This window comes from Python bivittatus, unplaced genomic scaffold, assembly GCF_059951505.1.
Source record: "Python bivittatus isolate LINGU-HERP-01145 unplaced genomic scaffold, Pbiv_v1 ctg000700_np1212, whole genome shotgun sequence".
Taxonomy (NCBI): domain Eukaryota; kingdom Metazoa; phylum Chordata; class Lepidosauria; order Squamata; family Pythonidae; genus Python; species Python bivittatus.
Genome location: NW_028277098.1, coordinates 43,097,674 through 43,121,043, shown reverse-complemented (window position 1 = coordinate 43,121,043; position 23,370 = coordinate 43,097,674). Strand labels below are relative to the sequence as shown.

Sequence of the window (23,370 nt, the reverse complement as noted above, 5' to 3'; positions counted from 1 at the left end):
GTGTAACAATAAACTTGGGTTATTTTATAACTTCCATCTTGGTGTCACTTTATAGTCTGATCTGTTACTGACTGGCAACAGTATTTATAGATAGTTTGTTCAACAGCCCATGTATTACAGGTAATGGTCAATGTTTTTAATGATCAGATTTGATTCTGTTTTTCTGTTTTCTCCTAGCCGATTGTGCAATGCCCATCCCACTCTGAAGACAGTTGAAATGTTCCATTTCAGGGGACCATCACAAGTTGGGGACCGCCTTCTGTTCAAGGCCATTGTTAACAATACATTTAAGTACAGGTATGTCTTCCTGCCATCATTCCAGAGATTAGTGGATTTGGTCCAGAAATCAGTAGAAATTCTGTGGAGTTGTATAAAATTAGACCATTTCATGATCCACCTAATAAAAAGCATTGAAGAGGAAGTTTGAAAGATACAGGATTTAAAAAAATAAGGTATCTAAAAGAAGTGGGGCATCTACATCCCTCCAGTTGTTGGTGAGCTACAACTCCAAGCAACCCCAATGCAGGACATTGTAGTTTAGCAATGTCTGGAAAGCCACAAGTTCTTAGTTCATTAATGGGTAACTTCTAAAATTTGTTGACATCATTAAGATAAATCAAAAGACAGATCTAAGACAACATGTGTTCTTTAGAAAGTGTTTTTAAATTAATTCAAAGAAATAGTTAATCAAAATGGGTTAGAATTCATTCCAGTTTATCATAATTTTGTACACGTTGTGATCCCAGCTGATTTATGTATTCATTTACTTGTTTGCTCATTTTAAAATGTTGTTCTTAATTACAGCATGGAGGTTGGAGTGTGTGTAGAGGCCTATAGACATGAAATGGAAGTCAATCGAAGACACATAAATAGTGCTTTCATGATTTTTGTGGTCTTGAATGAAGATGGTCAGCCACGCACGCTTCCAGTGCTGAAGCCAGAACCAGGGGTAAGAAGACGAAAATGATATTGCAAGGCTTTGAAATTAAACTGGCAGCCCAGCATAAACTCACTTGGTGTATGACTGAAGGGTATTTGCAGTGCAAAATTTCCAGTTTGGGAACCACTTTAAAAACATGATTCACATGGAAAAAAATGAATGAGGATTACGACTTAAAGCAGGGATGCACATCTGAAACCTTACTCCTCTCCCCCAAGTTTTGGGTGGAGCCCCAGAACCCACTTAAAGGTGGTCACTGAACTGTAATTTTTAATGTGGTAAAAGAGGAGAACTGTTAAATATGCATGGAGTAATGTTCTAACTATATTTAATTATTTTTTTCCCACATATTTTTGTTCCATTTGGTGAAATGTAGCTCTTGCCATGGCACTCAAAGACTTAGAGTAGCTCTTAGCCTAAGAATATTTAAGTACCACTAAGCTAAAGTTTCAGTTGCATGGTAGACAGACAGTCCTAGGTCTTCTTACTTTTCTGGCTTTAGATTTAAACATGCTGTTGCTTCAACACGTTAGTCCAAAACGTGGTTGGCTGGTACTTTAGCTCACTGGATGTGCAAATCCAGGCAGCTGGGTTAATTCAAGAAACCATAGCTAAATTAAGCATGGATCAGCGTACTGCACAAACACAGCCTATATATCATTGGATTTCCTTTGTTAAAAGCAAAATAACAGCAAAGAAAAAACAAAGTCAATATACCTTGAGAGTGGATGGTGCTTACATTTGCAGATGGGACATAGTGAGATGAAACTAACAAAACCAATGTAGGAGGTGTTGGCAATTCTGTTTGTACCTCACCACAATAAGAGACCCCTATGGAAGCAGCCTTGATTAGCTAGTAGGATATTTTTTCATGCATGGCTGTGTTTCTTCCTCAGGGTCTTCTTCTGCTAGCTGCACTCCTCATCCTTCTAGAGTTGCCTTCCCCAATGCAGACATGTTCTAGTCTGCTTCCAGTAGGATGGCTGAATTTGCAACGTTCACTTGGGAGCAATGTTGCATAGTAGAAAGGTATTTGAAAAGTTGGGCGGACCCAAAGTTTTTCAGAGGTGCAAAGCTATTTAGGAAGCCTATTAAGGCCCAGCAAGGATTACACGTACTCAAGGCTTACGGAAGGAAAGAGATTAGATAAACAGATTGAAAGGGAAATAGAATTAAGTATTTTGAAAGAGGGAACAGCTGACAGTGAATACAAACTCTCCACCTTTAACATTTGATTGCAGATCCCACCAATAATGACTGCATTGGGTCCTTAGTCAAACAGCACCAATCTTAGTAAGAGCCATCCATTTTACTGCAGGATGGGCTGCATAAAGCCTCTCTAGTTTCCCTCCCGACTATTGCTGTGGTTTTGGATGGACAAGGACAAAGTGTGGCTTTAATTAAACAGAATGGTCAAATGAGAGGGCATATTATGCAAAGGCCCAGCTCCCTTGAAAAATCCATAATGCTGGGAAAGGTGAAAGAGAAGAAAAAGAAGAGACAACCAGCAGTAAGGTGGATGGACTCTGTAATCCAGAGGCAAAAGGTTCATTCTTGGAAGACCTGAAGGGCCAGTGTGTATAACGTAACTTGCTCCTTTTGTTTCCCTTTAACAGGATGGAGAAAGACGGTTTAAAGAAGCTAGTGCAAGGCAAAAAATTAGACTAGACAGGTTGGTGAAACATTTTCTTACTCTTCCAGCACGCTTTTCCTTCCCTACAACTCTGTGTTTGGTAAATGAAAGGGAGAGTGTAGAATTTTGATTACAGCAAGTATGATTTTTTTTCCTACTGCACATTCCTAGGATAGAATTATGTGCATATTTAGGAGGATGAAATGCTTTATGTATAACTAAATATTCCTATCTATAGGTTTCATACTCAGACTTGCCAGTGAGTTAACCCCCCAGGGGAGTGGAGGCTGAGTGTTAGAGCTGTGCACACTTTGCAAATGATTTGGAAGAAGTGCTTGAGACCTTGTGCAAACACAGTATTTGGCTGCTGTTCATTAGAGGAAACTGGCTTCTGCTGAGCCTGACAAAAAGGGGCTGCTGCTTTAAGAGTCATATAAGTGGATTCCTTAAAACAAGGGCAGCTTTTTTTCCCCACAGGCTCACACAGACACCTGAAAATAATTGGGCTGCTTTAATGAGTTGCAGACTGGCTTTGTGAGTGTTCCACAAGAGACAGGGATTTTTGTGTTTTTGCTTTTCTGCTTAGATCTCAATTTAGTGGACTTCGGATGTATTAGATGGGTGCTTTGTTTGGACACTGCCTGCAATTAATGGACAAAGTTTGTTATTTCCCAAATGGTCAAGACAGTTCTTGCTTCTGTGTATGCATTAGTATTATTTCTTCTACGCATGCAGTAGCATTCTATCTTCTGCACTTACATTGGTGATCTTAGCATATTGCTGTTTGCTCTTGTTAGTGAATTAGCTTCAGTGCTGCAACTGTGGTTTCAAAAGTTGGAATGGTGAGCAGGAAAAGCAACTACTGGGTTTAACAGCTACCACCTCCCATTCAATGGCCTGCTACATTGCGGATTTATTGTGATTTTCTTCCCTGCTTCCTTGGAAGGGGCCAGTCTGTTGCACATCTTAGAAGCATGCTCCTGGTTTTGTGTTGCTGCAGCTGTTTGTGATCACTGCTTGCATGCTCGCCAGTATGTTTTCATAGGAACAGGGTCCAGAAACATGTTTTCTTGAAACACACACGGAAACACATTTATATGTAAAATGCTTAGGAAGCTACATTGAACATGAATTACTATCTTCCCATACCAAAAAGAAAAAGAAAAAAAGCCCCACCACTGAACCCCACTAATCAAAATGATCAGAAAAGCAGAAAGAGAATTGTAGGCAAAGGTCTCAGTACAGATGTACTGGATTTTCTCTAACTTATAATATTCTGATAGTAAAAGGTAGGAAACTAGGGAAGCGTGAAGAACGTAGGTGATCAGCATTTTCCCTCTCTTTGCTCATCTCTCTCTCTTTTATATTTTTATTCTGCTGCAACATTTCCTCTTCTTAACCTCTTTCTTTCTGTCTGCTTCCTGTTCTGCTTTATGGTGACCTCATAGCCCCCTCCCATGTTCCTCTTGTTATGTCACAAAGCCCTCATTGTGTATTTGTAGCTTACTGTTTGTTATCTCTCATATATAATTTATCCGGGAACATGGACAGAGACAGCCTGCATTATCCTGGAGGCCACAGCTCTTGGGGCATTAATGCCTGATCAATGCATCCTCTTGTGAGCAGTGAGAGAAAGCATGCTTGAGAAGAAATGGAGAACAATATACACGGGGAGAACATCACAGGCACTGCTATATTAAATAGGATGCTCTAACTTAAGGGTTCACAGGTTTCTTCAGCTTGAGAATTCTCTCTCTCGACATCTCTCTGGCTTAATCATTTGTTTCTGTCATTCTCCAGCTTGTGAATTGCGGGTACTCAGCCTATCGGGAAACTGGTGCAGGCTGAACCATAAAAATAATCTAAAGAATCCTTTATCTTAATTGTTTGCCCGAATATCCAGAGTGTCTGGATAAGGAAGAATGCTGTTAATATTTCACTTAGGCTGAAATATGTACTTGTGACGAGGAGTCAGAGGTTGAGATAGGCAAAATTTAAATAGGGAATCGGAGGGTCTGCTGTCTTCGGGAGCTGCTAAGCACAGACAGATAGAATCATGAGATAATATTATGGGCACTCTCAGGAGATTTATTTATTGTTTATAGACGTATATCCTGCTTTCTTTCAGGAGCAGAAGGGGACGTACATAGCCATCCCTCTCCCCCTTTTTCCCCCACAAGAACAACTCCATGTGATAGATTGGACTGAGAAAGAGTGACTGGCCCAAAGTCACCCAGTAGGCTTCCATGACTGAGAATGGACTAGAACCTGGGTCTCCTGAGTTCAGTATCTTCACCATTATACCACTGCCTTGGGGCCCTGGCCAACTCAGTGGCTTCAATGACTAGTCACAAAAACTCATTTCCCATAGGCAAACTGCCATACTCTAGAGCAGGGTTTCTCAATTTTGTTAACTTTAGGTATGTGGACTTCAATTCCCAGATTTCCCCAATCAGCATGCTAGCTTGGGAATTCTGAGAGTGGAAATTCACACATCTTAAAGTTGCTAAGGTTGAGAAGCCCTGCTTTAGACCTTCTCCCCTAGCTGCTTCCTGGCACACCACCTCAACTTTTGTCTTTCCTAGCCAGTTGGACATATTTACAAAACATTTTTCTGAAGCCATCCATCATTTTTATTTTTCAAGAATGCTTGTGGCACCTGAAGTATTCTTGGAAATAAAGAAGATGCTGAAAGGTGGCGTTTGGTTTGCAAATTGCCACGTTACTTTTTGGTTTTTTTAATCAGTGGAAGTAAAGGGGTGGTGAGTGCAAAGTGAGGGGTCTGCAGATACACTGATGCTATGAGGGACTTTGTAAATATTATAGAGACATTGCTGCAGCATTTCTCAGAAAAATGATGAACGGGTGTGTCCCCAAGTGAGGGTTTTTTCTTTCTCCCCTCAGCTTTTTAGTAGGGGTTTTATTGAGCACCATGCTGCCTCATTCACCACATTTTACAAGAGATCTGGATGTCATTGTCTTCCATTTGTAAATATCCTCTAATTTTGCACTGGCTCTTCCATGTCTTTTTCATTTCACAAAATAAATACTAAGGAGGGAATACATGAAATGGCTTTGTGGTGCCAAGAAGCACTTCTCTAATTTTTCAAAGTTTCTAATTTTCAAAGTTCCTTTCTTTTTCTTTTTCTTTAAAAAAAAAAAAAAACCTACTGTAAGGGAAGAATTAATATAAAAAGTAGCTTTATTTTTCTGCTGTGCTAGCAGAGGATTAGAAAGGAATAAGGCTGTCTGCTTATGGCGTATTTGCAAGATGTTTGTCTCAAAGATACATTGAAAATGCTTTACTTCAAATAGCAGTAATTTGTATATGATAAGTCTATAAACTGTAGTGGTGTGGCTTGCTTTTCCGCATCTCTTCCAGTAAATTAACACTCCACATACTGCCACATAGAACTCAGCTGCAGGCTAATCTTTGCCCCAGGATTAATCCAAGAGGGAGGATGCAGATACAGTCCGTATCAGGACCAGATGTTCCTGCCTGCTAAGAGAGATTCAGCAGAAAATGTGTAATCCCCCCAAGAGTGCAGTGCCAGATCCTCCCTGAAGTGGCCTCTTCATGTTTGTGATGACCTGAGACAAAGATGAAACACTGGAGGATCCAACATTCCTTTTCTATACAAAGAACTTCCCTGTAAAGGGAAATATCCGTATACCATAACAGACACTTCAGCTTGTTCTACAAATATTCTCTTTTCTGCTTCCCCACTTCTTTTTTCCCAAAAGTGATTTCCCTGATAAAAGTAAATCACCGTAAAAAGCCTTTTGGATTTGGTAAATGGACATAGAAATATGACAGTGGTCCTTCTGGTCTTTGTCATGTAGCCACTATGTGGGACAATAGTTCTTTAAAGTTTAAACATCTAGCCCTTGGCGGGGCGGGGGAGGAGGAGGAGGAGAGAGAGTCTGTGTTTGCTGTATCAGTGGTAGTGTATTAGTGTCTGAATTGTGTCATTCCATACCTCTAGCTCAGCGTTGTCCAAACTTGGCCACTTTAAGATGAGTGGACTTCAACTCCCAGAATTCCCCAGCCAGCCATGCTGGCTAGGGAATTCTGGGAGTTGAAGTCCACTCATCTTAAAGTGGCCAAGTTTGGACAACACTGCTCTAGCTGCTGTGGGACACATGCACACGGTCATGTTCTATAACTTTGAGGTCCTGTTATCCTTAAATAATGCTTTCTGTATTGGAACAGAAAGTAATATATATTTCTTAAGAACCAGTGTGTCCAGATAGATGCATGCAGTTCACACACATACCTTAATCCCTTTCTTTGTTCAACTTGCCTGTGAACTTTGTCCTGTCTCTTTCCCTCTTCTTAAGATCTTTAGTTTAAAAAGTGTCTAGTTGATGTTGTTTGCCAGGTTGAGACTTGGTTATTTACCATGGCTGTTTTTGAAGGTGATAGATACCTGTTATCAGTCAGATCTCTCCTTATCCACATTTTTTTATCTAAGACCCAAGAATGAAATTGTAAAGAAGTGATGGTTGAGCAGTTAATAGGAGCCTCTTGTGACTGTGCAACTTTGTGCTCCTTGAGTCCAAGGTTATTACTGGACTCTTGCACTGAGTCACACAGCATGCAGCCTGTTTCCTTTTGCTTCTAGTTGCCAAATGGAATCTCATTAGATTCTGTTTTCATGTAGTAAATCCTGTCTGGAAGTAACCCCAAATTAAGACTTTATTTATCTGAAAGGATAATGAAACATTTCACCCAAATCTGTAAGGGTTGGAGAGTGGGTTCATCTTACATTTGCTGAGAATTTGGCAATAGAGGAAGATCAGAGATTGGGAGATGTAATCAGTGGTTAAAAGAAAGACAGGAGCTGCTGTCTTTGCAATTGAGCTTTTGCCCTTCTCTTGCCATCCTCCATGCATAGAAGGTGTGGGTTTCCAGTGGAGAACCTACCCTGTGTGTAGAATAACTACAGTGAAGATTGTAGAAAATCAGGATCCTCAAAAGAGGATACTGAACAGAATTCCTAAGCATCTAGAAGTAAGAGCTACTAAACTTAGTGGGGCTTGTTACAGAGTAAGCATCCTTTTGCCTGCAGCCCAGCCTTTATGCTGGGCTGCGTAAACAGGGAGCAAACCCCATACTCACTAGCACTGATGATGTTACCTAGTTGGGTAATGAAATGTCTGCAAGCAAACAACCAAGCTCAGAGAGTACCAAGGACTCCACAGTTCAACCCTGAGCTACATATATCCTCTTCAATCGAAACAAAGGCTTTTATCCATTTATTTTATTTTTGCACATGGAAAGGGAAATACAGCTTGATTTACTAAAGATGTCTTACCAGTTTGCCCCCCAACTTACATGAAATAAGCTGGGATAAATAGATCCATCCACAGCATAGTTGTTGCCTGTGTGCTCTTAACTGGGCATAAGAGTAATTGAATACTGGGGGACTTTCTGTAAATAAGCATACACACATTTATGCTTGCTAAGCCCAGATTTCCAGTCAGTCAGTCAGTCAGTCAGTCAGTCAGTCAGTCAGTCAGTCAGTCCCTCCCTCCCTCCCTCCCTCCCTCCCTCCATTCATTCATTCATTCAATTTATATAGAATAAATTCTTTTTCTCTGTGTGAATGTGTCTGTACTTGTGCATTTGTCTGTGAAATAATAGTTTGTGTGCATGTATACAGACAGGAAAGCCATGAATTCTACAAATAGGGTGCCTTGTTTTATTTAACCAGTAGTCATCAATTATTAATTTAACTTTTTCTCCTGACCTCACTCTTGTTTGGCACCTGGCCTCTGGCTGATGCATATATTTACATACAGTATATCTATGAGCACAGTTGCTGAAAAGGGTGGAAAATCTGCAGGATTGCTTCCCTAGCTGATGAAGTTAAGTGTCTTTAAGCTGGTGTCCGCTTTTTTTGGAATCAGCATATAACCTCAAGATTACTTCTTGGGCAGGATTCTACAGTGACGTTATCTTCAGTGCCAAGATATGCAATAGACTGGGGAGAGGTGACAGGAAATTGCATCCGTAGTTCCTTGTGCAAGGGTGGGCCTTTTGATCATTCATAAGAAAAGGTGGTAGAATTCATTGCAACACACTGGAGTAAAGTTGAACCAGAGTGACACTAAGTTCTGTCTAGGTTTCTGCCTATCTAATTGCTTTGAAGAATCTACCAAAACCTTATAGATCAGATGCATTCCACCAGAGTGAAGGAGTATATTTAATTAGACAATATACCATTTCCTTTCAGCAGTTGAGCTCCATGCTAGAGATAAAAAGTGGGTATCTGAGATCTTAACACGTGTGTGTGTGTGTATACATTTGAGTCAGTCTTGACTCCTGGAGACTGCCTGGACGAGCCCTTGCAGTTTTCTTGGCAACACTTTTCGGAAGTGGTTTGCCCTTGCCTGCTTCCTAGGGCTAAGAGATAGTGACTGGCCCAGGGTCACCCAGCTGGCTTTGTGCCTAAGGCAGGACTAGAACTCATGGACTCCCAGTTTCTAGCCTGGTGTCTTTAACCACTATACCAGTTGGGCTCACTTAACTTGCCTTAGTGCTCCCTAAAGGAAACAAGACTTTTCTTACACATTGTTTTTGGGAAAGTGATAGTCAAAACGTGTGTTGTTTTCCACATGTAAGAGCAACTGTTCTTAATTCATTTTGTCATAGTCATATTCGATTAATATGTTATATTTGCTTTCTACAGAAAGTATGTTGTTTCCTGCAAATATACTGAAGTACCTTTATCTGTGCCTTGGGACCAGAGCAACAAGGTAAACTTCCATCTGCCTGTATGACTTGCCAATTGATTGTGTTTGCCCGTTTTAGAAGTTTTAGACTTGGGGATTCCATTCCATCCGATTCCTTTCAAACACTGCAGTGATCCAAACATCTGTCCATCTCTCTTTGAAGCTTCAACTTCAAATACTTACAGATATTTTGCTGCTAAGCCACTTTCATATGCAGAGGCTGATTGGATTTGGAGTTGATCGGATGACATATTCAAATACTCTTAGGACAGCATACTTTTGTAGGGGGTCTCAAGATAAGTCATGCACTACATTGCCTGCTGTCAACAAAATGTCCAAGTCCAGCAGTACGGAGCTCCACACAACAGATAGATGTAAAGGCCCTAGAATTGTTATTTATCAACCAAGAAAGTTGCTTTTTCTGGTGTCTTAGAAATGGTGCTATCAAGAATGCAGGCTGACCTGAGCCGGGCATAACTTTGTACGTATGTCTCACAAAACTGAATATTCAGAAGTGGAGAGTTTACTTCTTTCCCACTGGATTATGATTGCAGAGATAACTTTAGTTTTGCACACTGAATCCTGGAATCCAACTGCCTGTAGTTTATAAAGACATTTTAGAAATTTAGAACACTGACACATTCTGCTGAAGTTTTCTGGGATTTTTAGAACCTCAAAAACCCCAGACTGCAACTGTTCCAGGGAATGTAATGTTACCTTATTTCTAGAGCACTTGACAGGTATTTAGTGCTTTCATTAAAATGTGCAGTTGGGCCCATGGTCCATTGATTTCATACAGGCAAAGCACTGATGAGGGGAAGACACTGAAGAAGTTTGTAGCATTGCTCAATGTGTTAAAAAACAATCAGAAGAAAACCAGAAGTTCATTATGTTTTTTTTTTAATATATATCCAATGCAGGTTTATCTGAGTTACAACAACGTTACAGCACTGAAGACATTGGTAGCTAAAGCCAACTGGGTACTTGCGTCTGAACGAGACAAGGTATTAACCCATCTTCAAGCAGCCCTGTTCAGCCCCAGTTGCACAATCTATTAGCAAGTGTCTAGGCTCTCAGAGCCTTTCCATGCAGCAGTTCCCCTGTGCAGAATATCATCATAGATCACCTTTCCACAACTGGGTACCTTCCAGGTGTCTTGAAATTACAGCCACCTGAATTCTCCATTTTGATTGTACTCTGGAGATTAAAGATATCAGGCTGGGGAAAGTTGTCCAAGTTTAAGGTAAGGCAACTTGGTACCTTATAGATTGTTTGGACTACCATTTCCACCCACTCTTGCTATGGGCTGTATTGGCTGAAACTGGTTGGAATTCAAATCAAAACATCTATAGAGCAGTGGGTTCCTCGCCCCACTGTCCTAGTTGACAGTTGCCCAGATGGCAATAGCGTTGTGGGAGATAATGATTTCCAAAAATTTAGATTGCTAAATTGAGTTGACTGATATACTGTGATCTTTGCTTAGTAAACAGCTGAAAGTAGTGAAGGAGAGCACGAGTGTTAACCTCATTGTGCCTCCTGGAAAACATTGTGACACATTTTAGTGCTGTAGTTTTTTCTGTGTATTGTTTTGGTATTTCAGGCTGATTTTTTCTTCTCAGTACCCACCACAGAGACTGGCATTTGGTTTTGCTTTAATGGAGCGCGTATCTCCCATTATACAATCAAAACCTAGCATTATTTCCATCAGTAAGATCATCACGGTCCCCTTTTATTGTTGGAAACACTGCTTGATGTAGCTAATGCATAAAGATTGCTAAGTAGCAGAAGTGGAAACATAAAAACTTTACTTTTTTTAATTAAAGGTTTTGTCAACTTATTTTAAACGACTTTAGTGCAAGCATATAATCCCTAACTGTCATTTTGAATTCTGCAAGGCTGACTGGAGGTCACAGTGAATTGGATTTTAGTTGCCAAGTTAGAAAGCAAAATCAAAACAAACGGCAGATTTTGCACCCAACAACTAAGCTCTCACTTTGCTTAAAGTCTGCCCACGCATTCCATGAATGGAAGCCTTAATCTTTCAATGTTCCATTCAAAGGGCCTTTCCCCACTTTCACCTAATCTGACACCAACATCCCTTGACAACATCTTTTTTCTGTAGGACTCCCATGACACTGACTTCATTTCATCCCCATCCCTTTTTTAAAAAAAGTATTTATTTATGTATTATATCACATAAGCTTAAGAGTACAAAAGAATGAAGAATAAAGATACAAAAGGCAGAATGAAAAATAGAACATAAATAAAAACATGGTGAAAGAGAATTTGGTGACACATTCTCGCCTTCCCTTCCATTATTTTCCCCCAACCACTAACCAGTACTTAAATATTTAGGCTACGTTTTTAATATTTAATGTTAAACGTTAGAGATTTTTGCTTATATCCATTTAAGTAATTTCATCTGTTGTTTTTAGTCTCTTGACTCTTTTCCTAGAAGCTGTATTCCAAATGACTAAATCTGCCTTGCTGTGTAGCACGCTGTATATAGGAGAGCCATTCCTGCTTAACATGTGGTTAATTTTCTGTTATGAATATATAATGTCAGTTTTGCCATTGCTGCATATTCACCAGTTTTGGTCTTCCAGTCTTGTATTTTCAGCAGACTTTCACTTTCCATTGTTGTGCCAAAGTCATTCTTGCCACTGTCAGCATATATCTTAATAAGTTGTGATAATTTTCATCTATGTTTTCTGGAATTATTCCCATTAAAAATATTGGTGGTTTCAGTTCAAGTTTTATTTTTAAAGTTTTCTGACTTCAGTATTATGATGTATTTCTTTCTAACACTTCTTGATTTTTTTGTGTGACTATCACATGTGATGTTTCTTCCAAATTGTGGCATTTCCAACATTTGTTATTATTTGTCCATACTGGTAATCGTTGATGAAGTTATACGCCAACTGTAAAACATTTTATACCAATTTTCCCTTAGAGCAGGGTTCCTCAACCTCAGCAACTTTAAGATGGGTGGACTTCAACTCCCAGAATTCCCCAGCCAGCATGGGGAATTCTGGGAGTTGAAGTCCACCCATCTTAAAGTTGCTGAGGTTGAGGAACCCTGCCTTAGAGTATTGCTTGGAATGAATTTTACTGATTTTTTCCGTAGTTCTTTCCATTGTTCAAATATAACTATTTGTTTGACATTTTGCATCCATTGTATCAAGCAATTTTTAAATTGTTCCCTCTCTGTGATATATTTCAATAACAATTTGTAAATGCAACCCAATAGGTGATCTTGGTTCTGTATGCATGTTTCAAATGGTGTCATCTTTCATAAAGTCTCTCCTTTTTTCAAGACACTTTTTAATTATTCCAGTGATTTGTAAAGACATTAGCTATGGTAAATTCCTACCTTCAGTAAACAATTCTTGCTATGTTTTTAGCTTGTTTTCCGAATCTTCATATTAGCATATATAATTAGATCTTTCTTACTGTAGTTATCCTTGAAATAAAAAGCATTTGACAGTGATGCTCATGGTGACAATTTGTCTTATAATATGTCCCTTCAACTTCTTTTCTTCTTTTGTTTCTTTGTAACATAAATACCTGTGAAGTCCATTGGCCAAGCCAACTCCTACTATAACTGATGTTCTGCGATTCAGAGATTGTATCTGTTCTGTTGTCTGTGATAGATTGCTTGCTTAATAATATAATTTGAAGTTTGGAAATGCAAGTCCGCCTCTCTTGAGTCTTGCAAAATGTTGATTCTTACTCTCATTTTTTTCCTACTCCATATGAATCTGTTACTTGTTCTTCACCAGTCCTGCAATCTTTTGTCTGAAATTGGAATTGGTGCCATTTATAATAGGAAGTTCATCTTGGGCAGTATGTTCATTTTTATTGTTGCTGTAATTCCCAGCCAAAGAAGAATTAAGTTTTTCCACATTTCAAGATCTTGTTTTTTTCCCCCCATAGTTTATTACAATTGTTTTCAAATATGTCTTTGTTACATCCTGTCAAATAAGGTCCTAAATATTTCACTGGATCTTTCATTATCTCACTGCCAGTTTCTTTTTTCACAAAATCATCTTTAGAAGTTAGGTACCTTGTTATTATCTTCGTTTTAATTAATTTTACATCCAGATAATTGGTCTTTAATTGTTTTCATTGACTGTCTTAGAGAGCTTTATGGTTGCATAGATCTCATGCCCATTGCATGAATATCTACAGCCAGTCCTCTCTTTCCATTTCTAACAATCAAATTCATGTTGAACACAAGTGATGTCCTTAACAATAGAAATCATTAATTTTCAGTGAGATGGAGAAAGATTGGCTGCATATTTCTAGCAGTAGTTGCTAACATTTCTTATTGCATTCCACTTCAGGACTGTGTTCAGGCAATGATGAGAATCCTTGTGGGTGTATATCCTGATTTAAATAGTGACAGAGAAAAATGGACAAGTGAGGGTGATATTATGGAAGTGCCCTGATAGCAACTGGTAGGGCAGTAGTGCTTTAACTGTGAGCATTTTAAATAACCATCATGGAAATACATAGCCGTTGAAGATATTCTAATGATTCTCTAATGTTCTTCCTCTAATGCAGTGTTTCTCAACCTTAGCAACTTTAAGATGAGTGGATTTCAACTCATCATGGCTGGCTGGGGAATTCTGAGAGTTGAAGTCCACTCATCTTAAAGTTGCTAAGGTTGAGAAACACTGCTCTAATGCATCTGTTACTGTTGAGATGAATTCTTTAAAGGGGACATTATTTGACAAGAAATGCTGGTCCTTGTTGAATTCAGATGATGCTTTTGTTATGTTACTTTTTTTTAATCCATTTCATGGATAACAAAACAATGATTGCATATTTTCACACTTGCGATATACTCTAGTAACATTTTGAGCTTGGTCATTTTAAGGTCAAGATGTACATCCTGGAAGAGGACAAGTTTCTCTCTGTCCGAATTGAGATGACCATCTGCTTTGATGCGCTGCAGGCTTTCTTGTTGCTCTCAGATCTGCGGAACAGGCCCGAGTGGGATAGACATTGTGCGTAAGTACTTTAGAAAAGATGTCTTACCTTTTTTCAGTTGGGGATTGTGACTTCAGTTTTTTGTCTCAGACATTTCTGCCCAAATGCATAGTAGTAATAATTAATAGCAGCAGCAAAGATCTGAGTTTCTCATAATCCAGATTCTGTGTCTTACAATTCTATTACTTTTTTGTGTTTGGCAGAATCCTAACCCAGGGGACATCTGATTGCCTGTATTTACGCAACACACTTTATTAGGCCAATTACAAACCTACTGGTTGCATTTACACAACTTGTCAAGTTTATTTAGCTGAAATATTGGTTAGTTTGTTGTGGCTTGGCATGTTGTGTGAACATAGGCCATTTGGTTAATCTCTGGTTTAATGTTTTGTGCCAACCCAGAAAATGAGTTAATTCAAGATGCAGATCAGTAAGTAAGTAAGTATCTGAGCTGGTGATTATTGTAATTCTAAAACAGAGATAGGCAACTTTTTTTTTATTTTGGGTGGGAGTAGTATTTTTTACTCATTAGAGGGCAAGAATAAAAATTATTGCTTTTCCCCTGGTAGTGGTTAAAGGTTAATAAACATCCATATCTTTCAACCTTTAAAGGAACAAAAAGTACAAATATTATACCTGGGGTTAATATGTACATTTCATACATCTGCATTCTTTTTGTAGGAGCTGTGAATTTGTCCAGCAAGTTGACAAAGATGACATGATTTATCATGTAATTACTCATACTGTCAGTGAGGAAAACAAGCCTCATGACTTTGTTCTCCTGGTATCACGAAGAAAACCTTGCAGCAAAGGGTATGTTGGCTAGGAATTCCTCAACAGTCCAGTTTTTATGGCAGCTTTGCCAGTCTGGTGTCTTTTAGATGAATTTGGACTACAGCTTTCAGAATTTGCACTTGGGTATTGTCCCAAACACATTTGGGGCACCAGGTTGTGAAGGTTGGAATTATCTTTGGCTTCAGTGTTGTATACCTCAGAGTATATGGATCAGCTCCAATCTGATTTGAATTTTAAAAAAATCAATGGAAAATCAGTTTGATTCACAGACACTTCAGTTTCAAGGACTGAATTGGTTCATTTCACTTTTCTGAACTGAAAAACAAAGACTGCTGCTCATGTGCAAAATCCCTTCCAAATTATTTGATTCTGTTCAACAGTTCAGTCTGAATTGTCAATCTTTTTTGAAAAGTTGATTCAATTCTGAGATTCAGTTGAATTGCCACTAGTTCTCCAAATCAAAGCGTTGTGCCCACATATTTATAGATGTTATGCTAGTTCTAAGCTGAACATTTGATATCTGCTAGAAACCTTTTTTTAAAAAAATGTGTCAGGTTCCAGTCCACTTGATAAATGGAGTAAGGATGCATTGATTGTCCTCGCTTGCTCTGACCACATTTTCTTTTTTTCTTCCAGGGACCCCTATGTTTTAGCATGTAGATCAGTCACATTACCAACACACCCAGCAAAGCCAGAGTATACCCGAGGGGAGACTTTATGTTCTGGCTTCTGTATTTGGCAGGAAACAGATGAACTTATCAAGGTAAGCATTTACCTTAGTAGCAGACAACAATAGCATATTAGACACTCATGAAATTCTTCATACTTGCAAACCCTTTCACACTCCCAGTTGGTCTAATTCTGGCTTTCTGCAGCACCAAATTCAGACCAACCACAGTTTCTGATAACCTCCAAGCTGTTGTTCTGAAAACATAACTTTCTATTGTTTATACCATGGTTATAAGGTATGTAAACTGTGAAGTTTGGTCAAGTTTAGAAATGATGGAGGAATTGTGAGGTGGAGGATAAATGGTGAGGTGCGTATGGAAGCTTTGAGCCAACAAATCTCTGAACTGATATCTGTGCTGTAGATTGCAACTTATATAAGCATTTCAGTTCAGTTTCCTAGCATATTCTTCATAGAGTGAACTCCGTTAAATAATGAACTACTTGGGGATTTCCTTTCTATTCATGAGTTTTACCTGTTCCGATTTTTATTTTTATTCTTCTGCTATTCAGTATAGGATTGACTGGACATTGTAGTCCTTCCACATTTCTCCAATAATTAAAATATCTGTTCAGATTCCATAGATATTTTCTGAGCATTCTTAATGGGATGAATTCATAATGAGAATGCTATCAGGTTCTACGGTCCTTAAAAGTATTTCAATGTTATTAGTTAAATTAATGTTTTTCTCTATAAGTTATGCAGAGAAAAGAGTTTACAGATAATGTCTGTTCATTTGCTAAGGGTATATATCGTTCAAAGTTGGGGGTGAGCAACATGTGGCTTTATAGATATTTTTAACCAATGACAATGACTATTGCTAAGCTATAGTGATACTGTTAAGGGATGGCAGAAGCCAACAACAAACTATGATTGTTTTAAGCATGCCATGATTTATTCATTGGTCTCATTTGCATGTTGCATCCAGTCAAAAACATTTCAGCCACATTATGACTAAGCATCAACTGTGAAATCCCTAACTTCAAAAGTTCTTTCCTAAATTTAGGATATGTAGTTAAAATAGGTTAAAAGCAGTGTTTCACATATGGCAAAATGCTTATATGAATTGAATTCTTGATCACTACCACATTGCCAATATAATGGATCGCTCTTGAGCACTGCTATTTCAAAACATTTGCAGTTTCCAGAGGTGGCTAAGCATGTTCTTGTGCTTAAGTCAGAAAATAAATCTTCTGGCATTACAGTTGATGCTTATATTGAGAGACAAAATTGATAGTGTTTATTTGGGCCCAGAATTTCCAAACCATGAGCTGATAAGCTATGTTTGTTTCTAGGTGTCATACTATCATCAGGCCACATCAGGTGTGCTCTCCTATATCACAACGAATGTAGCTGGCCTGTCTTCAAGTTTCTATTGCACATTTCAAGACTGCGAACAGTTCCTCCAGAAGAACAAAGACAATGTCTCAGTTGGGCTTCAGAACCTTTAGCTGCATAATCTTTTTTTCTCTTTTTAAAAACTGTCCCATTATGAACTTTGTTGTAAATACTGTTAGAAATTATTCCATTGGGTATGTGAAAAGAGAGGAGGATTGAAACAGACCTGTTCAAGTGCATCAATTTATATAGCCCGGTCTTAGAGAAAAAACCCATTTATGGTGGCTTATGATCTGAATCAGATTTTTCTGTCCAGGTCAACTTAATGTTGAAAGCTTTAGTAATCATGGTGTATATGAGCAACATATGAAGATTCTTCCAGGATTTTGCAAGTCCTTATTTGCCTTTGTGTTGGCTTCTGTTGAAGTCCTATATTTATGATGGTCAGAAAAATCTGATGTAGAGTAGGACATCAAAGCTGATACTTTTTGGTGAGGGTCCTCTGTCACCATTTTTGCCTTGTTCAGGACACTAGGAATTAAAGCACAGATTGCAATTTTGTGTTAAATTCAGCTTAGGCAAATTATAAAAGTGAAATGTATTTTAAAGTGCCTTTTAATCAAGGGAATAAGATTCAAAAGAGTGAAAAGTCATAGGAAGAAATTTTTAATGGGAGAATCTACAACATAATATTGGTGGTGGATTATCATACCATTAAATATCTATAGAACTTCAAAGCACATTATACAAATTATACAAATATAGCGAAGTATTGAAATAATGTCACATGTAAAGGAAAAATTTTAAACATTCTTTGTGCATACAGTATTTTTTACTGAATGTTAGGAAATTTGGTATGTTTTATCATGATTTGATTATTTTGCAACCTTTCAGATTTATCTTTGGTATTTTGGAAGACATTTTCTCCTCTTTGATCACCTCATTATCTGTTTTGGTAGATGGTTCTTTTCTCTTAGGCTTTGCACAAATTTTGCCATGCCCAGCTTCCCATATTTTTTAATGGCTTCTACAGCTGTGGAAGGTTATTGAAATAAGCGGCAATAAAAGCATATGTAAAAGGAAAAAGAATCTTGCATCTGCTTATTTGCGGTCTGGAAAGAGTGGCAAGTATTCATATGTTCTTTTTCTTAGTACAAATACAGCTTAACTGGAAAGGGATAAGGGACATTGACTTTCCAGCCTGTTAATCAAAGTCTGACAACCTCTCAAGGATGTAAGCTCCCCATCCCTGGCTTATATTCCTCCATGTATTCTTGGATTCTGATCCCATTCAAAGTGGTCTATCAGTAAATCTATTACTGGAGTAAATTCCAGTGGCAGATCTATTGGGATGGATCTATGGTGTTCATATAACCTGCTAGGCAACCCGTGACATGTTGGGTCATTGTTTCAGAGATATTTCTGATATTTGTATTTCTGATAATTGTATTTCTGATTTTAGTTTGTTGTAAGCCGCCCAGAGTCCCCCGTTGTGGGGAGATGGGCAGGGACAAGTTAAATAAATAAATAAAATTTCCTTACCTAACAGAGAAACAGAATGATCAAGGGCAAAAAGCAGTGGGAGGGTGAGCGACTTGCAATGTGCTGCTGGCTTCCCCATTGACTTTGCTTGTGGGAAGCTGGCAGGGAGCATCAGAAATCTCCCTCCCTCCCTCCATATAATATAGGATTGCGCCATTTGTCCTCCCCTCACAACCCTCAGAAGAGCCCCGATGAAGCAGCCTCCTCCTCAGCTGACCAGCACATTGTCTGCCACTTTGCTGGGGGGAGGTGGAACTAAGGGAGCCGTAGACCATGAGGAAAACTGCATCCCCGCTCTCCATTCTGGCATGTCCCCAAGGGTCCCCTCCCTCAAGGGAGGAAGAGGGCTCACCCATCGAACACCGGCACCCCCCAGCCAGCCCTACCTCACCAGCAGGCATCCAAGTCACTCCCTCGTCCTTCCCTCAACACCCACAGCCATTAAGAGATTTCAGATTTTAGCTTTGTTTCCAAAGCAGCTAATCACCACTTGCCTGTCAGAATTCGATGCCAGCCGATTGAGTGCAGGGGACAGAGGGAGGTGGGAAAGAGTTCAGGGATATGCCCATGATGATTATGTGACCTGGGCTGACCACGGTGGCACAGCAGCACAGCAGTGCTGAAGCAGCCACAAATTTCCCAAATTTCAGTCCCATGGGAGTAGTGGGCCCCAGATTTTGGACGCATTCTGTAAGTAAGCCCATTTGAGGTACCTTGGTACAAAAATTGTTGCCATATGATGCACCATTTCACCCAATAGATGGTTACAGACATGAGAGTTTTAGTAGTATATAGATTGACCTGGCTCACATATTAAACTAAGGTTACCATGTAGGTTGTTTTTAGCTTAGACTAATATGCAAACTCAGCATTAAGGCTCAACATATGCACAAATCTGGCTGTCATGGTTTGTTAAAATACTGCTTAGTGTTATTTGTGAATTCAATAGAATAGATGAGGATTAAAAATGAATACTGGCTCCTTTGCCAAATTTCATTTGCTATGCTATGCATTCCATACATCAAGTTTTTACCTTCAGTTTTAAAGAAACAGATCAACACTTTAAAGAGTCAGGCTGAAACCACACATGAGCGCAGAAGAAGAAATACTGAAGACTAGATTCAGGTTAAGTGTAACGTATGGCAGTCAAGAAATAATGACCAAAGATTAGTGCACGATAGACAGGAGGCATAATGGCTAAACATACTCTTAATTTTTCTTTCTTTATAAAATAAATTCTATGTCAGCCATCAACAGAGAAAGGGACCTAATGTGACTTAAGAAAACAATTCAAAACATACTATTAAAAAATCAGTGTATCCCAAGTGTGCGTCTGTACATTGCATGTACTTCCTAGTTGATAGGGTATGGACAACAGAATGTTGTCTTGCAAGTAGTCTAGGTTAGAGACCCTAGCTTGCATAGAATAACATGAGCATGCTAGGAAAAAAAAGTGGGCTTGCTTTGTGCTTTTATTAGCCAAAATGTGCCAAAACTGATTATGGAAAGTGACATGCTACTAACCTAGGGTATACCTTCTCTGGATTGGCCAAAATCACCATGACCATAGCCCATGGAAGATTGCAATTTTGAATATAAGAGGAATAATGGCACGAGAAAAGGAAAAGGGGGAAAAAAGAGTTTTGTGTCTGTGAAACTAAATGAAAGGACAAGGATTAATAGATGTGAATGAAGGTAGCATAATCTTGTAGAGTGAATACATGTAAAGAAGTGCAGGTTTAATGAATAAACGGGCTTAAATGTATGTATGTAGGTCAGAAGTATGAAACTCTATCGTCTAGGTAAGCATGTATCAAAGTAGGAAAGTAGAAATCCACAGATTGGTGAAAGTTGTGTTTTGCCGCACAGAGAATTATGATCATGGAAGAACTAGGGATGAATGATGGAGAAATGTGCAACATTCTGAATTAATATAATCCAGGGAAAATCATTCTGTTAGGTGGTATGAATGGGAACTTGTTGAAAACATACAGAAAAAACAATTCAGTTATTTGGAGACTCAAGAATGAGAATGGTGACTATTTGAATTTCTGTTTGTTTCTAAAACATGGTTTAAGCCTAACTGCACTCCTTTCATATGTGCACCTGAAGAAGGAATTAATTAAAAGGCATATCTGTGATGAAATAGTAAAAGAATCAGTGAAGGATTTAAGAGTGATAAAAAGTTCTGAATGTGGGAGAAATTATAATTGGATAGTGCCAAGAATGGCTTTTGGGGGGGGGGGGAATGAGTATGAAAGAAAAAGAAAGATGTGAAAGAAACGAGTGAAAATAGAAGCTGTGTATGAAAAAGTATTTCAAGATAAATTAATCCTCCAACATCATCATCATCATCATCATCATATTGGATTTAATACAAAGTGGGTGTAGAGAAAGAAGATATGGAAGCATTTTGAGATATACCCATAGTGAGAAGAACCTTGCTACAGAAGGCCACAGGAAGGTGTGGAGTCACTCTAATGGAAAGTAGGAAAAAATATGTTTGGTGCGATGAAGGTGTTACAGAGGGGTTACATTCATGCTTCTGTGTGCTTCAGAGCACCTTTTAGAGAGAGTGTTTTACAACCTTATTTTGTGTGTGTGTAGTAGGAAGTCGGGAAGAATGACGGTCTTCTCCAAAACAATGGAATTTTGCAACACTTTAGTTTACATTTAATTCATGGAGTAATTATGATGAATAAACTGGGTAACTAATAAACTGGCGAATTAATCTGGAGCATAAACTTAGAGTTGTTGAGAGTTGGGTGACATACAAGTTTAATAAATTATTATTATCATTAGAAATTAGGAAAGAAATGACAGATTACTCCCTGAGTTGTCTTTTGCCTGCTTTTGGATTTGTGCTTAGCTAAGCTTTGATGTTTCAGTTTGATAGAAAAGGTGACATTGTTAGGGCTTTGTGCAAGGACAGACACTATTTTCTCTGCATTTTTTCATATTTGTGGGGCTGTAAAGTAATATAATAATTTATTTATTAGGGATAATTTGGACAGATAATTGGCTGGCTTTGCCTTTTATTAAATTTAGCTAAAATCAAGTAATTATTTTAATTTTTAATTTATTCATTTCTATCACTTAACAAGCTCTGCCTCTCGCATTATATTGCTGTCTAAAAATATAAATCAACCCATACTTTAAAACCTAGTTTTAAAGTAGCCTTGTGCTCCAGATAGTTAAAGCCCTAAAAGTTGGTCAGGTCTTCACCACTTTCTGAAATGCTAACAAAGTGGGGGCCATCTTGTAAGTAAATTATTCCAGAGGATGAGACCCACCCTTTAAGGATTCTGCTTCTGGGCTTCCATCCTCCTACACTTTAAAAGATGGGAGACCTATGACATTCCCTCCAAAGCTGCACAAACAAGATGGTCGTCTTCTGTTTAGAGGAGATGGTTACCTGGACTCAAGCCATATATGACTGTAAAGGTTAATAGCAGCATCTTTCACTGCACTCAGAAACATACCGGCAACCAACACAGTTGAGTGAAGCAGTTCTTACCCACAGCCAAGTGGGCTGCTGCATTCTGTATCAACTCATATTTACATATATAAATATACAACACAACTGCATACAGAATAGGTATCTTGTGAATCTCCAAGTTATCAGCCCTTAAATAAATGGCCACCTGGAGTGGGCTTGGGCTCTGAAAATCCAGTTTGTGTTTTAGAGTGCCCAAGCTTTCAAGATGCTTCTGAATCCTTTGACTTGGCATTGGCTCACTTGCTCTGATATTAAAAAGGCTTGAAAGCAAGAAACAGTCTCTGAGGCTTTAGAATATGAACTTCATCTCCACCTTTCCAGTTAGTTGGATGACTCTGTCTTGATATGTTTGGCTTTACATCGGCATACACAAAATCATCTACCCGTTTACAGGATGCATCTTTAGTACTTTTTATAAAATCCATTACAGCATTTAAAGCAGTTTGCATAGGTGACCTTAGGGATACTTAGAAATAACTGTACAGTGCTGGTATTTTTCCTATTTTGTAAATCAGTATGGTCTTATGAGACAGTGGCTTATGGCCATATAAGAAGTTCATAGTTAAGTCATGTCTTGAATCAGCCTGTGTAATTTTAAACAGATTTGGATATTTCTAGAGTCACTAGGGGAATGAATGACTTTCTAAACAAAAGGCAGATGGGCTTTCAGCTCTGATGTTGACTGGGTGAACAAATTAATTCTCTGAAAAACACTCATGGTCATAAGAACTCTTGATGGGAAGTTTAAACATTCACCAGCATTGCTTAAGTTCATTGTGTTCTCTTTATATATAGTATTGTCCCACTTACAAATGGAAATGCGTACTTACTCATGCAATACGTGTAGTCAGGAAGTAGATTGTAGTCTACTGATAGATTTGCACTGTATTACCCAGATGAGAAATCTGCTACTTATTTAGAAGTTTATTACCTTTCATCGGGCCTTTGTGTAATTCTGCTAACCAGGTTTAAAGCTGTGTTAGATCTGTGGTCCTTCTAATCTTCAGTAACTTAAAATTTCTACAACCACCCATTCACTGTGTTCTTTCCCCCCCCCCTTTTTTTAAAAATATTTTTTATTAAAAGAAGATTTTGCAAAGATTTGAAAAACTACAGAAACATAAAAGAAGAAGTAGAAAAAGAAAGAAATTGCAAAAGGGTAA

The 23,370-nt window shown here is 38.5% G+C and overlaps 1 protein-coding gene across 2 annotated transcripts in view; it reads left to right on the top strand.

Moving 5' to 3' along the window:
- The window catches only part of ACOT11 (acyl-CoA thioesterase 11), a 79,455-nt gene extending 61,200 nt beyond the window's left edge, over window positions 1-18,255 (top strand). For both annotated transcript variants that reach the window (XM_007423902.3, XM_088154210.1), the window contains exons 8-16: window positions 178-297; window positions 805-949; window positions 2,557-2,612; window positions 9,269-9,335; window positions 10,232-10,315; window positions 14,194-14,327; window positions 14,988-15,119; window positions 15,738-15,864; window positions 17,124-18,255. In XM_007423902.3, coding sequence (XP_007423964.1) covers window positions 178-297; window positions 805-949; window positions 2,557-2,612; window positions 9,269-9,335; window positions 10,232-10,315; window positions 14,194-14,327; window positions 14,988-15,119; window positions 15,738-15,864; window positions 17,124-17,279 — 1,021 coding nt within the window. In that variant the 3' untranslated portion in view covers window positions 17,280-18,255. The remainder of the gene's footprint in view (window positions 1-177; window positions 298-804; window positions 950-2,556; window positions 2,613-9,268; window positions 9,336-10,231; window positions 10,316-14,193; window positions 14,328-14,987; window positions 15,120-15,737; window positions 15,865-17,123) is intronic.
- Window positions 18,256-23,370: the final 5,115 nt, after the last annotated feature.